Source organism: Condylura cristata, unplaced genomic scaffold (genome assembly GCF_000260355.1).
Source record: "Condylura cristata isolate star-nosed mole 26May11 unplaced genomic scaffold, ConCri1.0 scaffold00001, whole genome shotgun sequence".
In the NCBI taxonomy this organism is placed as follows: domain Eukaryota; kingdom Metazoa; phylum Chordata; class Mammalia; order Eulipotyphla; family Talpidae; genus Condylura; species Condylura cristata.
The window spans coordinates 58,675,032-58,693,837 of record NW_004567102.1 but is presented as its reverse complement, the minus strand read 5'-3'; the positions used below and the strand labels follow the sequence as shown (position 1 = coordinate 58,693,837).

The window sequence follows — 18,806 nt, the reverse complement described above, 5'->3', positions numbered from 1 at the left end:
AGGCGGGCCAGGAGAGGTTCTGCGCCAGGTGGTCACTTCCAGGGCAGGCGGGGATCGAACTCATGTGGAAGTGGCTTTAGCTTCCTAGTGCTGCGCTTTAGCCTGCTGCGCCACCAGGGAGGGCCCCCACAGTGGTGTTTTAATTGCATAATTTGATTTCGATCTTATGTAAGTTTCTTGAAAATTAGTTAATTAAGTTTTCAAAGTTGGGTGAAAACAGTGTTAACAAATGGCTGGGAAGTGATTGGGTAATTCCTTACAGCAGAAGAGAACTTGGAATTCTCTAGGGTACGGCAAAAACAAGGAAGGAAGTATAAACTTTCTGGTCTGTTTTTTTTTTTTTCCTCCTACCTTTAAAGAAAGTAAAGTAATAATGGGAGGGGGGGACATTATATCTTTTTTAGTGCTTTCTACATACTCTAAATGCATGCCTTTTTTATACATCAAGAATGTTAGCTTATATAAATTGATTGCCAACCAGATTTTTACAGTAAAACTCGTTGAGAATTGCCATTGAGTTTCCAAAAGAGTAGTGATTCAGAAATGAGTGTCAACATTTATGTAACTGGATTATCTTTAGTCTCAGTCTCAGAGTATAACTGGATTTCTCTGTGAAGGTTCAGAATTCAAGACTGGAATTGTGGTCTGGGACGTAATCCTTCAGAGGAGCCACACGTGACTACTTTGACAATGGTGTTAATGAATGTCTCCCCATAGGCTGGAAGACTTTTGCTTTGATTCTCCATGCTTCTCAGGGCTCCCCAGCCTATGTCATGCCTTGTGCATATGAACAGAAGGTAGAAAGAAGTAGTATATCCCCAGTCCACCATGTTAGGTCATACAGTATAATATGGAAAGAGATGCACTACTGCCTGCCACAGCTACACAAGGAATCAGTAACAGTCCTTCTTTCAATGAGTAAATTAACTCAGAGCTTTTCTTTGGACTTAAATCTGACTGGATATCATCTAATTCATCTTCTTGAAGTACAGTTCTGTGCAAGTGAGTTAGCCACTGAAAATTTTTTCATATTTTCCCATTTTAAAGAATAAATATCTTAGCTTTATGTGTATAATTCTGTGATATGGGCCCATACTGTGTACACCCAACCTTATTTGCAGCTGTTCCTTTTCTGTCATGCAGACTGAACTGTTTTTCTGCAGGCTCCCATCTGTCTCTGTGTTTGCACTGATACCTTTAGAGATGTCCCTTTCATTTCCCGCTCATTAATCTCCAATTTTATTAGTCCTTGTAACATGTGTATTCAAGCCTCATCTAAATGCCTTTGCCACTGTGCATCCTATTGAACTCATGATGCCCATCTTATTGTACATCCTACTAATACCTGTGTGATTTTTATCTCCAACTCTTCTTATCTGTGTTCTAGATATTTATGTGTATTTATTATCTTCTCGCTGGATTCTGAGCAGAATTTGTACCTAATTTAACTTTGTGTCTTTCATATCACCTACACTTAACATGAGAGAAAATTAAAACTACAGAGGACTGAGAGGGCATACAGATTGCTCAGAATATGTCCTTTTTTAAATTTCTCCTTTCTCTTTGCCCTGATAGGTGATGCAAAACAGGACGAGATCTCCTGATTTTTAATCTGGGGCTTACCCACCAACAGCACTGGTTTTCCCACTATGTCAAGACATCATCTGTGGTGCTTTTTAAAAATATGATCTAGCAAACTTTTGCTATTTACATGGATGGTGCTTGAAGAGATTATGATAAGTAGAAATAAGTCAGATTGATAAAGATAAATATCAGATGGTGTCGCTTAAAAGTAGAGATAGAGAAACTAAACAAAGGAATAGATAAACCCAAATTTAAGAAGCTACTCTTGAAAATTAGCTTTAGAATGGAAGAATCCAAAGGGGGAAAGAAGTGAGGGAGGAGCAGTGTAGACTAAGGCGGTAGATTCTGGTAGTTTGGTGATGGGTGTGCAATGGTAATAACATTTGAGGGGAGGAGGATGGGAGCTTTGTAGTCCCAAAATACAAACAATGATGTAATCCAGCATTACCTCAATTAAAAATGATACAAATAAATAAAAGATGCCTAAAAGTAAAATAAAAATTCTAGTCTCATTGCTCCAAATCCTAGAAATTAGAATCACAACAATGTGCACCAGATGTTGGTATTCTTCAAATCTCCTCACATTATTTTAATGTATAACCAGAAATCCTAAATATAACCCCAGAGCACAGTGGCCTTTCGGACAGTCTTACTTCCTAGTAATTCTATTAATTTGAGAAACTTATCTTTTCAAAAAAAAAAATCACAAGGTAGAAAAGTATATAGTACATTGTTTTGCTTATAATAGTTTAATTAACTCTTTGACTTTTCAGATATTTCGAAAGAAAGCAGTAGAACTTGGGATAAAATTGCTTCCTGCATTTCATACTCCCTCTGGAATACCTTGGGCATTGCTGAATTTAAAAAGGTAAAGTTCTTTATTTTCAATAGTGTATTTTAAGTTGAAATATTCAAGATTGTGCTTTAACAAACAGCAGTGTATAATTACTTGCAAAATTTGTTATCGATGCCATTGTACATCTTGGCTGCTATCCTTGTGTTGGAAACTACTAGTTTTTCAGGGTTCCAGGACCGAGATAGGGCTCCAATCATCAGTTAACATCACTCCAAAAGAGTAATCTAAGCTATACATGATTTGTTTCATGGTAACATTGCATCTGTGATCCTCTTTCACCCTAAATACCAAGAGCATCTGTTATTTTTAAAAATGTCATCAAAGCTTTTCACTTTGAAGAAGCTAACCCCCAAGTAAACTTAACTCCAGTTAAGTTGCTGAAGAGAGATACTGCAGAGATACAACACATGAACTAAATCAATCTTCCCTTGCAAAGTACTGGTTTGACAAAGATTGTAATACCAACTCAAACTTATAAGAAGGGAAGCAAACTTCTCCACTGACCCAGATCAACCAAACTTCTCACCCGTTTGGGTGGAGAACCCTGGTGTGTCAAGTCCATAAGAATATGACCTGAAAAGAGACTAGGCTGACCAGACTCTCTGGTTACTCTCCCAGGGAGTAGTTTGAGTTTCCTTGTTAGCTTGAACATATTATTAGTAAACAGTGTCATATTAAACTCTTTCTTAATTCTTTAACACCTTAATTTCTTAAGAATTATTTAATCCATAATTAATTACATGTGTCTTTTGATGATGATGGTGGTGATGGTGATTTTTATGGTAATTTTTATAGTCATAAAATGTGAAGCTTTATAATAGACTCTTTACACACACTGGCATATTTAATCTTCACAGCACCCTAGTAAGGTCAGTACAGTTGTTATCTCCATTTTACTAAGAAACTGAGTAAGACATTTGCCTGATAGCACACTTCACTTAAACAGCAGGGCTAGGGTATATCCTTGGATGTTTATATACACACTGATGCATAGGAGCAATTTAAACAGCTTCCTTCTTTTAGAAATGCCAAGAAGATGTACAGAGTGGTTTGGCAGGATTAATGCACTTTTCTTCTTAATTATTTATTTTAGTGACATTCTTTCCTAAAATTAATAATGAGAAATCATTAAATGAATCCTTTGACTAGTAGAACTGTTAAATGTCTTGCTTTGTTTTCATTTGGAAGTTCTGTATCAGCCTTGAAATCCCCCTGTGTGTTTGGGACCAGGCAGGGGTGCTAGGGCAGTGAGGTGAGGAGATTCAGTCCACACCTCTTGGTCACGTCAAATTGAAGTAATTCTTTCTTGTATAATGTGATCCTCCTGGGATCTGTTTTCCCTTTCCATGTCCTGTGACTTTCTCTATCAGTTTGAGGATCACAACATATGCCTGCAGGGTCTTCAGGTAGGAGTGGGGTGAGCTTGAATCCGAGGCAGTCTGCTGTTTGGTCGGTGACTCATGAGATTTTATATAGCTCATGTCGAGCCCTTGCATTACCTTCATATCTTCAGACTGTGGATCTATACATAGAATCGTGACCTAAATATTATTCTGTTAACTGAAATAAGATCTGGTCCAAAAAACCAAAAAGCCCAGTGCACACTTAACACTTTTCCTACTTACCCTCTGAGAATAATATTGGCATTGTCAGTACACTGCGTAGTTAAGAGACTGGCTCTAGGTGTCACAGCTACTCTGTTTGTTTTTGCAGCAATCATCCAAACTCTCCAGGCTTATTTGTTCAATGGAAATTAGGTTGAGTGCTTCTTTTGTGAACATTGGCAAGTTCACAGGAACTCTGAGACTCTGCTAAAGGCATGGTCCTCTCCTTATCCAGTGCTTACTCCTCACTGAGTACACATATATTTACACGGCTTATAAAAGGCCACATAGGAACTAAGGACTCCAGGTTTAAAATCCTGTAGTAGATGATCACTTAACCTCTAAGATTCCTGAGGACTAGTTACCATTGCTTCCTGGAAGGTAATAAAATCAGGTAAGGGCCAACTAAAACTAATAGAATTGTGGACCTACATCTTTGCAAAGGTTCAGTCAATTATTGTAAGGTTCTGATAACATGTAATTAGTTCTAGCCTCTCAATTATAAGCATAAGAAATTAGATTATTTTAAAGTATATTTACTTAGTGTTTATTTCTGACAGCCAAAAGGATCTTCCTTAGTGTACAGTAGAGATATTTTTAATCCCATAAAGGACTAATTCTAAAAGCTATTAAAAAGTGATTCTTATCTTCCATATCTATGCCTCTTGAACATTCATTAACTGGGGTACTCAGATATTTTTTTTGGTAAGATCTTACTTTACATTTACATTTTTTTGCCTTAGAACTTTTAGCTTAATTTCAAAGACTAGGAAAATTATTTATGGTGAAAAATAATGTGCCATTTCATTTATGTATTATTTATGTATTCTCTGATATACGTAAGTTAAAATATGGAAAACTAGATGACCATTTGACAAATGAAAGGAATACTTTTCTTTCTTCCTGGCATTTTTTTATTACAGCTTATATTGACTCTCAATCCTGTTTGCTAAATAGCAGTGATTTACCCAAATTCATATAAACATTGACAAAACGAATAGTGATATAACTCCACTAGAATTCATGCTATGTCTTTGCCCAATCAAGTATTCTCATCAAATCCTCTTTTCTTCCAGCTGTGAAAAACTGAATATCATCTTAAAGAATTTCCTCTAGGGGAAGAAAATATTTCATATGTATCTGCAATAATTACATTTTGAGATATGCTATTCATGTCAACCTGTACATATTTTCTGTTTCTCTGAATCTCTGTCTTTTCACAATATAGTTTAGATGGGATAAGGAACAGCTGGCATGGCACTTCTTTTCTATTTTTTGAAGCCTTCACCAGTAGAAGCTTCAAGGAAAAATATGTCTGGCAAAGTTTTATTTTCTTAATTACCTTCTCAAAATATGGGAGTGTCTGTAGAAAGGTGCCCAAGAGAAAAAAGTACTTTAAGATGCTTTTTATTGTAGAATAGCTGCACTGTTGACTTACTTTGAAATTCTTAGCAATAATTATGATGGAAGACATATACAATATGTAACCTGTAATTTCATATTTCTGTTCTCCTCTCTCAATTTTAAAAATGATTGTAGGTGCTACATTTTGCCAACAATTACATATCATCAAAAGTGTAAACTTACTGGCATTGTCTGTTTATACTCCTCTGACATTCAGGTTATTGGCCTAAAAATAATTATTTTCTTTACCTTTTATTTATTTTAAAAAAAATAAGCATTTATTTGAGTTTCTCCTGTGATGGAGGTCTTTGGTGGGTCCTGGGAAGATTTCCTACTTTTCTTCACTTTATTTGGAAAGATAACAGACATGGTCTTTCCCTCAGGGTATATATAACCTTGTTGGCAGAGCAGAGTATATATACGTATGTGTATGTGTGCATGTGTGTGTGTAAAATGCATTATACACTCACAAATGTCTGTGCCAGGGAGATGGTAAGCACTCACTTGGTTGAATTTAAAGCATGCTGTATTATGAATTGAGGTTTTTTAGCATAGGGAGCCAAAACACCAATAAGCCGAATTGGATTTCAGTATTTGTACAAACTGAGAATATGCAAAGCACTTAAATAATTTACTCATATTCTTCATTAGAAACTGCCCCAAAATCTGTTCAAAAAAATTATAATTATCTCTTCTGTTATATGTACAATAAATTCAAGAGCTGTTATATTAGGTAGTAAGTTAATAATTGTGATGTAATATAAGTAGCAATTTGATTGAACAAACACCAACATGGTAGACGCAGTTCCTGATAGAGAAACATGGTTGCTTCACCAATAAAATAGCAGTATAAAGATGTATAAGTTACATAAAACCTCTTCTAAGAGAAAAATATTGCCTTTTTAACGGATTACATTTTGGTAGAACTCAATTTCTCTAAAGTGAAAATCTCAAAATTTGATGCTTAATCTTGGCATTTCTACTAGCAAGAAGCCCTCTGTATTTTGGTCTCCAACCTAAGGGATAAAAACCACCTCTGTGGTTTATAAAATCAAGCACTTCACCATTTCCATATTTTTAAGTATAACTCAAACCTAAATAGAGGAAACTTACTAGATTTTGGCTTTTCCAACTTGTGTTCTTAATTTAAAATAGTATTGTTAATGTTCCCATTACTCATTTCGATCACACAGCACAGTGTCAGCATTCCTAATAATTATTCTGTCTTTTCTTGATAAATGAGTTGGTTTTAGGTACATACTACTTTGTTATTTGTTTCTCCTTGTGAGTTTTTCTGAAGTGACACTTGCCTGGTCGATACTAGGCTAGTGGAACTGTCTAAGGTGTGCGCTCTGGCTGCACACATTAAGTAAGGAATGGACTGGCTACTACTGACCTCCATTCCGGCTCTCACTCATCAGCAGAGTGATGAATGAGGCATAGCTCCCTCGCCTGCTTTTATTTCCTGCTTTGGGAAGCCTTATTTACTGACTACTCTAATTATCTGATGTGAACATATACTATGTCATTAATTATTTGGCAGTTTGTATTATTATAATTAAATTGCAAATTGCTTCACTTTAACTGAAACAGGACTTTCATTAAGAATAGTGCATAGCAAAATGCTTTTGATAGTAAAAGACCATCGTGTGATTTTAGCATGTCTATTATTGGCTCTCTTAGTGCTTTGATGGTGTAAGATACTTATAGTTTGTTCATTGGAATAAGTGCAAAGCGTGAAACACAGTGTAATTAGATGAAAAATATTGTAAGATATTTTGCATGTATCTCCCTGTATTTTACTTACAGCTTGTAAATATAAATTTCTGCATTGGTAAATTTGCTAACAGTTTTTTCAGTGTCCTCCTTTAAATTAAATTAAAGAAGTATATTATGTTCTAAAATGTAGCAGAAAACAGTTCCCATACTTTTAACACCATAAAAAACAATATAAAAATATTAAACAAATTTTCTGAATGTGAGAAAATCAGACTTATCCAATGATTTGCTAATACACTAAAAGACAATACAGTTCTTAGTGATCCTAAAAATGTTCTATGGCAGTGACATAGACCTAAGTATAAATTCAGAGCTGCCATCATACAGTGTTATCTTTTATTTTTATATATATGGGTCTATTAAATTGTAAATAGCTAAACAAACCCCTTTTTGAAAGAGCTATGAGATTTAAGAATCTCAATAGCTCCATGTTACAGTTGTTTCTTACACTTTTTAAAAAATATATTTTAGGCCAATTTTTTATAAATTAAAATTATTGATTTACTTATTTGAAGCAACATTGGTTTACATTACTGTATATGATTCAGGAGAGTTTACACCTCCTTCAGTGCTTCAGAGGCATTTCTTATATTTCAGTGGTGCTTGGACCAGGATCTAATATCAGTCTAAAGTAAGTTCAAAATTCAAAAAAAATCCAAAAAGTTCAGACAACAGCAATGAGTGTTTTAACGAGCCCTTTAGGCAATTTACAATTAATTTACTTTTATTAATAAAATTATCCCAAATTTTCCACTTCACTTTAAAGGGAATTGTTGCTTCTTCTGTAAAGTAGCTAATTCCAGTCATTACAAAAAAAAAAGAGTTTCCATGTTCTTTTTTCTCCAGCACTGTCCAATAAAACCAGGAAGCAAACCAGTATAGAGGGAGAAAAAGGATGCTTTTAATTAAGTATGTCAGGGTAACTGTTAAAAAAAAGAGCACCATTCCTGTAAATCTTGTGATGTCAAGTAAAGTGCTTTATTATAATCAGCTGGTGACCAAAGCCCTGTACCTGAGATTACTCCAGGGAGAAGAAGCAGCGATTATCCTCCCACCAGAGCAGCAGGAAGGAAACAAGGCTTCTTCTGAATGATGTAGTCCTCTCACCAAACCTCAGATGGGCAGTAAGGATTGCAATACTCAACTTCGATGTACTTTGTATGTGAGACTTAAAAAGATAATCAGTTCTGAGCAGGAGATGCTGCCTTGCTTTTATTTTAACATCATATATATTTTTTTAAAGATTTATTTTTTTATTCATACAGAATTGGGGTATAGGCCAGAGATGTGGAGGGTGATAGGATTCACCAGAGACAGAGTGGGGAGCAGAACAGGTAGATCGACGAAGTACACTGCTGAGGGGAGCAGCGGGTGGGTCAGGAGAGGTCTGCCACGCCATGTGGTCACCTCTGGGGCAGGCGGGAATCGAACTCATGTGGAAGTGGCTTTAGATTCTCGATGCTGTGCTTTAACCCGCTGCACCACCAGGGAGGGCCTTAACATCATATTTTTAATGTTTAGATTTTGCATCCTTATTCATTTTAAAAAATAATTTCTTCTCCTAATTATGGTAACATTAGAGTCCCCTCCATCAGGTAATACCATCCCAGGGTGCCCACCACCAAATCACCTAGAGCCCACCACCACAGTCTCTGTGCTTTCTTCCCTCTGTTCCTGCCACTGCCCCTTCCAACCCCGCTTTGAGTTCAGTTCTATTGTCAGTTTTCAAGGGTTAGCATTTAAGGTTGTCTTTCTCTGGTTCTATGTTGGATTTCTCTATAGTCCACACATTAGTGTACCATCCTGTATTTAACTTACTCCTTCTGTCTTATTTCACTTAGCACTACCTTTGTTGTTTTTGGTTTTGCATTGTGGATTTGAAGAGTCTTAACAGCACGGGAACTTTTATACCCCTTCTTCTTCCCTCATATCTGGTTTAGTTGAAATTATTGCCTAGGTAAGATGGCTTTTCGGTGTCTTATTCCCTGAAGGAAGAACCAGCCCATATCTGTCTTTGGCTAGGAACGCCGACCGTCCTCATTGCTTTTCCATGCCACATCTACTCATTCTCTCAGAATTCCCATCAGCACTTGGACACTTCTCTTGTACTTCAGGTAAGGACTGGCAGAAAAATGGTCATATGAAGGGGATAAGCTGGCTAAATTTTACTCGTCCATAGATTGATATCAAAATGCTTCCCATAAAATGTTGCCTTTTAAAATTAAATCATACCACATGAGTGTAGAGGTTTGTGTAAGGTGAGGTATAGGAAATTCATCCTAAAAGGATTGCTTGGGTCTCTTCAAAAATGACTTGTGGTATGTGGGGAGTCTGTTACGAAGTTTTTCCTCACTCTTCAGTTTTTGGTAGAACCTATAAACCCATGGGGCTGGAATCTTAAACATAACTACTCCTTCCTCCTCAGTATTCCCATGGTTTAAGCAGTTAACTCACCAGGAAAATGTTGATTAGAGACAATTACAGTTATTTGAAGGCAACAAATTCAAAGTGGTATTCATCTCATTTTTTTCAAAAGCACAGAAACTAGTGCTTTATAGATTTCAGCTTTGTTCGTTGTATTCACTCAATTGGTGACAAATCAGACTTGGCAATTTGAAATGTATTCTGTATACAGAACTTGGATTAAGAACAAGTCAGAACACATAATTCATACAATGCCTGTACAGGTCAGCAGTAATATTCTCAAGGAATTTGCTATCCCAGGTTTTTAAGGAAGTAGCAGTCAGTTTGCCTGTGATTAATCTAAAAACCAGACTCACATTGTTAGAGTAGGGAAAACCTGTCAGATATCTAATTAATAAAGTTTAATTTAAAAATTTATGAAATCATTTGAGTCGGTGTTTGAAAATCATCCCAGGTATCTAGTTACTTTCTCAGACCTTATTATTGTTAATCATGTAAATATTCAACTAACTACATTGAATCTTTGTGTTGGAATTGGAAGGTCAATATAAAATATTTATACTGCAGCCAATAATTTTTAAAGACCTCACAATCTCAGTGGGTTCATTAACCACTCCATGTTTCCTGCTTATGCAGTAATAGCTGAGGTTGATCTGTTCTGAAAAGTGGGATGAACAGTAATTGATTGCAGTTTCTTTTATTCACTGGAAAAATAAAAATGATAGAGCAATAGTAAGAATTAATTATAATTTACTAATCTGGAAATTAATGTGCAGCTGGGTATGAACACAGGCAGTGCAATTTGGTGATTGAGCAATCATGACAAATTATCTTCATCTGTAAGGTGGAGAGTTGCTAGCTTTCCTTTATTTAATTTTTAGTAACAGATCGAGTTTCAGAAAGACTTTATCTGAATGCTCATGTTGCCCTTTTATCCTGGAAATGTCATTTGGAGTTTAGCATTATTAATTAAACCTTTCTTTCCCTCTTTGTCATGTAATGCTATAGTTTTATGGAACATTTGTATAAAACAGTGATTACTGGTAATTGACCTGCATATGTTGAATAATCTTAAGATGCTACTAAGAGTTTAATGTACCTTGTAAATTGAGAGGCTTCCAATTAAGTTGAGTTCTTAAGATAATCACTTTCAAAACTAATCAAGTAATAGGACATTAGTAAAGCTCTTATTGACTTAATTGTGACAAATTAATAAACAGAACCAGTGCAATTACTATAATGGCTTTATCATTGAGCAGTTTTCCAAAATTTAAGCATAAATTTATTCTACCCTTGGAAGTACAATCAAAGTTACATAAGCCATTTTAAGATAGCTATCACTTCTGCTCTATGAATGTTTTGTACAAATAGTTTGGATTTTGTGTTTCTTTGAAAATATGCTTACATATATTGTAAAGGTCAGTAAATTTACTTGCTAAGCCCTGAAAGCATATGATTTTGTAAGAGATCTTTTATATGACTTGGACAAAATTATTACACTTTCTGGCATTCTCTCTTCTCTGCTGTTCTGTACCTCTGTCCTTGGATTGATGCCTTCTCTCCTCCAAGAGCTATAGAATGTCCTGTCCCACTCCTTCTGTCCCAAAGAGCTGTCCGCATGTGCCTTTTTATACCTGGTTGGCACTCTGCAAATGGATTTTGGAAAATGAATGAATTATGAAGTGCAGATTTGCCATAATTTTTTAATATGTGACAGTGCCAATTCCTATAACATTTCTGATTTTAAGTATTTCAGAAAATGGCAGCATAATGAATAGGAACTTAACTCTTACTTCCACTACTTTAAAAATAGTGCAACAAGTATTTTACACACACACACACATATTTCTCAAAACATTATACTGTGATTAAGGTGCTGCAATTTACTGAATATAGCTGTTTTTAAAATAATGTGATAAGTTTTAGTCTTTCTCTAAGCCTTGATTCTTTTCCTTTGTTAAGATGGGATTAATACAAGTATTAATGTTACAGGAACAATGTTTATAGCAGGACCTATACATTTGAGAAAATGGGGTCATTCGGATCCCCAAATAGGGTCCACTGTGAAATTTCAGGGTTCCTGTAACCTCTGAGGTAGCCATTCAAACCACTTAAATTTAAATTAGACAAGGAAGAATTAACTTCTCAAGTTAAAATCATGGGGTGGGGGGGGTTGAAGAGAGGTATGGGGGCAGGTGTTATATGTGTAACACATCTGTAATTCTAACAAGTCTCCCATGTGTTCAGTTAATAATGCATAGTCTTCCTCAAACAAAAGAAGCATAGAGTCCTCATAGTAATTGTCATCATCTGGGACAACAAAGAGACATACACAATGCAATGGCCCAGCTGAAGAAGGGTTATTTTTAAATTATTGAAATGCCCCAAAATAATGTTGCAATAAGAACTAAAATTGTAGCGATTTCATTGTGAGATATTAAAATTATTCTTTTTGAGTTTATCAGGAAGAAGTAATGTGAACACTGTGTAAATGCAGTATTTTTAGTCATTTATTATAACTAGTTGGGTGACAGAATTTGTAACCCCATTTCAAAAAGATCATAAGCCATTTTTTAGAAAGTTTCTTGCTAATAAAATACTTTTCTGTTCAGTCCAGAACATGTACTTTAATTTGTAAATACAAGCTCCACTGTATTGTTACATCATGTTCACTTTTAAACACTCAAGGTAAAATTGTTAAAGGATAAGATACATATGTGGAAACAAACTTTTATTAAAAGTAGAAAAATTATATATTTAGTAAGAATATTGTGATTTTTTTATTTCAATTTATTGCTTGTGATAATAGTGATTCAGAAGTCTCATTCTGTATTATATCAAACTTGGTTTTAAGTCAGTCCAGGTAGGAAAGAAAAACATCTGTGTTGTTAGGAGGCCTAACTTGCCTTCTAGAATTAGGATGAGTGTTTTAAATCCCATCATTTATTTATGCTAAAAATATTCTTGCAATTCTAATGGAAAGACTCAAGATTCAATCTTCATTGCTAGCATCATTTGTTCTTGCAAGCTAATAAAAAGATGTTTTATGTATAATTGAATGTATGCATATATATATATATATATATCTTTTTCTGAGTTTAAAAACCACTAGAACTTAGCAGCACAGAAAATTCCATTCTCAAGTTTAACACAACTGTGAATTTTAGAACTGAACTAATATGTAATGTGTATTTTCATAAAATGCATAAAATATGTTTTGTTTTATTAAATGTTTTCATAAACTGCTAATTTCAAAATGCTATTTCCTAAAAAAGAATATTTCAAATTCATATTTTTTCATTCATATTAAATTGCCACCTTAAGTATTTTGTTTTTTTCCTTTTCATTTTTTTTCTTTAAAGAAATTATAGGTAGCATGCTACTAACAGCCAGTTGTCTCAGAAAAAGTCAGCAAGTAGAGACACATTCTTTTTGTGAAATGTCAGCTCTTGATTAAATACTTTGCCTCAAGACAATCAGAAAGTCTGTGTAGCAGAAATATTTTTATGTTTATCTACCATCTCTTTACATGGTATTATAATATTATAATTAATCTGTGTAAAGGTCTTGGATTTTAAAATCTACTGCATGTGACATTCCATAGTTTGAAACAGCAATATATCAGAAATTGCTGCAAGCTATATAACAAGTAAGGTTCCTGCTGTCGATCTCTAATTGTGGAGCTCAACAGCAACTTCTGGGTATCTTTTGAAGGAAATATTTACAGGAGCACCAATGGAGGGGAACTGTATATACCTGAATATAGATTTAATCATGCTTTTTTTCATTTAGAAAAAAAATAGAAATAACAGCTTTGGAACTTTCTTCCTGCACTCTAATTAAGAGTCTTGCATTCAGCTTCAAAGACTGCTGCCAAAAACAATAAATATCCAAATGTCATTTACCTTTTTCAAGTCAGACCAATGTCATATCATTTGGTGGTTTATACTGTGCATATTGTCTTGTTCCATTAAGCGGACTTTGATCCTCTTTAGATTATTCTTGAGAGTATTTTTTAATTGGTTCCAAGACTTCTAAATCACCGTTAACCAGATCTAAATATTATGATTAAATAACCTTGTGGCACATTCTCTTTTATTGTACTAATAGTCTGCATATTAAAGTGGACCAGATGTGGTAGCATGCTTGAGAAGGCTGATATGAAATCAAAAGTGTTTCTTGGGTGACTTACCGGTTTTAATAGGAAAGTCAGAACATGCTTAAAGACATTAATCATTAATATTGATTGGGTAAACAATAAAATGGCTGAGGTTTTCATTCTATAGTGAAAGTGTTATTTTAAAATGAACAACATATTTGCTTGCTTGTATCCAAAATTTTTGCTGAATTCAAAGTTATTCATATGTCCATTTACTAATCTGAGTTTTGTGGCCTATGAACAAGAAAGTGGTGATTTCATATATATGTTTGGAGGAAAAAAAAGGATTTATAGAGTTGGTGTAAGTTCTATGTAGAATAATCTATAAGAATAATTTGCTTTTCAAGATTTTTTAACTGAATAAAGTTTAAATTTCTTTTCAAAGTAAAGGTACTACAAAATATATTATTTTGCTGATCCTAAAGAAGAAAAGTGTAAGGGGAGGAGATGATAAGAGAAAGAATCTTCATAGATACCAACTAAAGAGAGTTAGGCAAACCAATATTAGTGATGTGTGCTTCTGCATTTATCTATACTCTACAAAGTTGCAAATAAAAGTATATTTTAAAGTTTTCATTAATCTAGTCTAGTACAGACATAAATATCCAACTCTGTAACTTTAAATTCTCTCTGAATTCTCTCTGAATTGAGACTATTAGAACTAAAGGAAATGACTTTGTACTTAAGATTTCTTGATAATTAGCAAAAAGACAGGGGCAAGAAAATTATCCAAATACTTTATAGTAATCTCCATGTTTGTCTATTTGTACCATATTTGTCATTAAGCACTTCCAGGTTATTAAAAAAAGTTTTAGTTGGGTTTGGTATATCCCCAGAATTAAATTTCACAGTAAAGTACTGTTTGAGATACACACATACACATTTACACATACACACACATACATGGCAGCCTTTTTAGTTCATTTTCACTGTTAAAAATAACAAATAGAGGGCCCTCCCTGGTGGCACAATGGGTTGGGAGGCAACACTGCAAGTGAGCAGCAGTCGCTTCAGTGCTAGTTCGATCCCCGCCCTGGAGGTGACCCACATGGTGCCACAGACCTCTCCTGGCCCACCCGCTGCTCCCCTCAGCAGTGTCCTTCATCGATCTGCCTGTTCTGTTCCCCGCTCTGTCTCTGGTGAAGCTTTTCACCACCCCTGCACCTCTGGCTTGTACCTTAGTTCTGTATGCATAAATAACTAAATCTTAAAAAAAAAAAAATAGAATCTCTTCTGTAAAAAAAAAAATGAAATTATATGCATTGAATCTTTCTTACCTGGATACAAAGGTAGGATTGTGTAAACCATTTCATTTTTCTAGAATAAAGGACGTGAATTCTTCAAAGCATTTTTCTTAATCCAATTTTTTTTTTCTCCCTTCCACCTTAGTAATGCCTCTGCTTTGTACTCTCTGCCTATCTTTGTGACAGTGTGGCCAGAATCTAAAAGTGTGTCGAAAGAAAGTCTTAATGATTAAAATAAAAAGAGCAAAAGCATTTCTCTACAATTCAGTGTGGCCAGAATCCAAAGTGTGTTCAATGAGAGTCTTAATGATAAAAAAAAAAAAAAAAAAAAAAGAGCAAAAGCATTTCTCTACAATTCAGTGCATCAGACTTCCTTAGGAACACTGAGTGGACCCTCAGTGCAGCGAGAGAAGTCTTTTGATCTCTTTCCTACCTTAATATTTTAATTGAATTATAATTGACATACAGCATTATTTTAGTTTCAGATGATTCAGTATTTGTATATATTGTGAAATAATCTCCAAATTAAGGCTAATATAATAGTGATTGGTACTACTTGCAGTTTCAGGAAGCCACCAGGAGCCTCAGATTAAAGGGGCTGCTGTACCTAACTTCCATACCCATTTTTCTGTATGAGGATTTTTAAGATGTATTCTTTTAGAAACTTTCAAATATGCACCACAATATTATTAATTATAGCTCCCATTCTTTGAATGGCTCACTACATCCCCAGAACTTCTGGATTTTCTAACTCGAAGTGTTGTTATCTTTAGCTCTTTAGCTTGACTCATCAAGGCATTGGTCCCTCTCACCATCTTCATAAAGTTGTTACTATGAAGATCTCAATCTCCCCACTCCTTCAAGATGTTAAGAGTTTCTCCTGTGAGCCTTCTGCAGATAACATTTGGATACTGTATTGTTAAATCCTGTAATGGCAAGTCCAGTCGTCCAAGGGAAATTTAATCCCTACATCCTTCTGAGTACCAGAGTTGTCTAAACTTAACCTCTCAAATGTCATCTCTAATATTGTAATCCTCAAATGGCTGTCCTCTCTAGCCTGACCTTTTGTTACACCAGCGCACTCACTTCGGATATCCTCAGGTCATTTTTAAACACTTTCCCCTGACGGTCCTCCATCATCAGACCCTTATCTACATCATTCCCATAATCCTTTTGGCATCTCTCAGTGCCAAGTTTCTCTCCTATTCTCATTTCATCATCCTCAGTCCTGGGCTAAAGTAGTAACAACTTTCCCTAACATGATTTCTTTTCCCTCAAAACTGACTGCATACATATGTATTTCACTACTAGAGTCATCTCAAAATATTTTATTCTCTGCATTCCATGTTTTCATCCTTTAGTCAAAAACCTTTAATCATTTCCCAAAAGCTGTTGGGCTTTTTCTTCAAACCTACATGTTCATTATATATAGCCCCTTTCCCTAGCAGTACCCTTTTTACCTCCCAGCAAATGTTTTTTTTATTATTATAATAGTTTATTTTTACATTAGTTAGTGACTTTTCCCATCTTATTTTTAATCCCCCATCACCGATTCACCTTTGTGCCATCACCATAGTCCTGTGTACTCCCCCCCATTTTTGATCCCATTCCCCACTTCACCCCCATAAAATGCCTCTGGTATGTAGTTGTTCATTCTTATTATTATTCCCCCTGGTCCTTTATTCCCAGCAAATATTTTTGAAGGTCACTTGTGTCACCGGTTATGTGAATGATATCTTCAATGCCTTTGTTTCTACCTTGCTCTTTCCTTATCTTGGATATGATCATCTTCCTTCCTTTGTTCTCCTACCACTTTGTTTCCTACTGCAGATCTGTTATATCCCTGAGGTATGAGATTCTGTAAGTTCTACATTTCTGTGTTGTTGACTTTATGGAGAAGAAAGCTCATACATAAATTTAAAAAGAATGAATGAAAGATGTTTTCTGTAGAAAAATGAATGTTAAAAGCTAAGGTACCACTTTAAGAAAACATTCTTCATGACATTCTAGTATGAAAATATTTTAATTAGTAAATGGGGTTTAAAATAATTTCTATTAAGAAGATATATGTATGAGCCTTTGGTGCAATGTATCTGTAATCATAAAAATGGAAAAATCACAGTCCAGTTTGGCAAATATGTCCAATTAATCACCAACCGCCCAGACAATTCAAAATTGACAGTGAGGAACTTTTATCCAATCATAGTCTATTATCCTGAACATTTTGATTTTCCATAGCATTTTGATCAGCAATGCTTTGGCAAGAGACAAAAGTATCACAGGGTAAGAGCAAACATAGAATGTTGTAATCACCAGAACAGGACCAAGTGGCTTAAGATATATTCATGAAATTGCTACCTTGAATTTCATTTTAGATTTAACTCCTAGTCCCTGCAATTGTATTAAACTGGGTTTAAGCACTTGCACAGAGCAGCTTTGAGAAGGGGAAAGAGAGGCACTAGATCAGTACTCCATTTATGGTGAGCTAAAGGAACTGCTTGTTTATTCAGCAAACATCAGGGGAACAGACTCATCATTGGAGAATCCTGTGTAAAGTTCAGGGGATGGATTGATAGACAAAATATTTTCTTTATGCCTTTTATGGACTCTCTTCAATGAGATATCAGTTAATCACAAAATGGTATCAAATTGCAGAGAGGTCAGAGACAGGTCTCCTGAAGAAGTGATGGTAGAGCTGGATGGAGGAGTGTGTAGATGAAGGAAACATAAGTGAAGAGGACCAAGTGGTCAGCCAGCAGTTGGCACGTGCCAGGAGATGTATTGGGAATGATAGGGAGAGTAAGGTCAGCATGCTGAACAAAGACTGGGCTGCCTGAAGCCAGTCTGAAAGGGAATAGAAACACCCTTGTGAAGGCATTACATGTACATTTTGACATCAAAAAGAAACTTATAAAGATTTTGTGCAAAAAGGGCAATAGATCTTATTTGAGTTGAGTTGAGTTAGGTTTGCTACTCACCCTTGCCTTTAGCATAAAGCACATGACCAAATAAGCTTACATGCATATTAGGCACTGATAGTTTCAGATCTCTGTGTTTACATTTCTTTAACATTAGTATAAATGTTTGTTTAACTTTATTTTTTCCAGAACACAAGCCTATGGAATGCTGCATGAGGAAGTTCACAGTTGTATAAGTCTTTAAAATGCTGTGTTTTGTTTTAAACTCTGGTCTTTTATAGTTGGTTTAATTAACAAGCAGCAGTCTAGATTTCTCTTTAGCTGAAATGATCTCTCATCAGATTGACAAGAGTCTGCTATCAGAAAATACCTAACCTGGAGTGAGGGAAGCTTATAGCTTATGCCCCGAGTAAGTTGTTCTGTTCATTTGTTTCAGATATCAGAATAACTGGACAATAAGGGGAACACTATTAATTTGAAAAAAAGCACAATGTAAAATGTATTTAGGTTCAAAATTGTTATAGTTAAGAATGATTCCTATTCCCAGCCCCCCCAAAAAAGAAAATACTTATTTTATCCCCCCCTTCAGAAAGAAGGGGTTAGAGAGCCTATTTACATACTGCTTTAATTTATGTATTTATTAAATAGAAAAGAGGAGAATACATGAGCTAGAATATGGTAAAGAAGTAGTACTGCTGAAAAACAAGAGAAATGTTCATGAAAGAAGGTTCCACTCTGGTATTAAGCCTCTTATCCTCATAGGACAGAGTGCATTATTGATTCTCAGTCAGAAATATTCACAAATTAACTGCAATGTACATATTGTGAAATATA

General features: G+C 35.0%; 1 protein-coding gene across 1 annotated transcript in view; it reads left to right on the top strand.

Moving 5' to 3' along the window:
- Positions 1-18,806, top strand: part of MAN1A1 (mannosidase, alpha, class 1A, member 1) — a 160,979-nt gene that overhangs the window by 95,362 nt on the left and 46,811 nt on the right. The window contains exon 6 of the mRNA XM_004673818.2: positions 2,358-2,452. Within this exon, the coding sequence (XP_004673875.1) occupies positions 2,358-2,452 (95 nt within the window). The remainder of the gene's footprint in view (positions 1-2,357; positions 2,453-18,806) is intronic.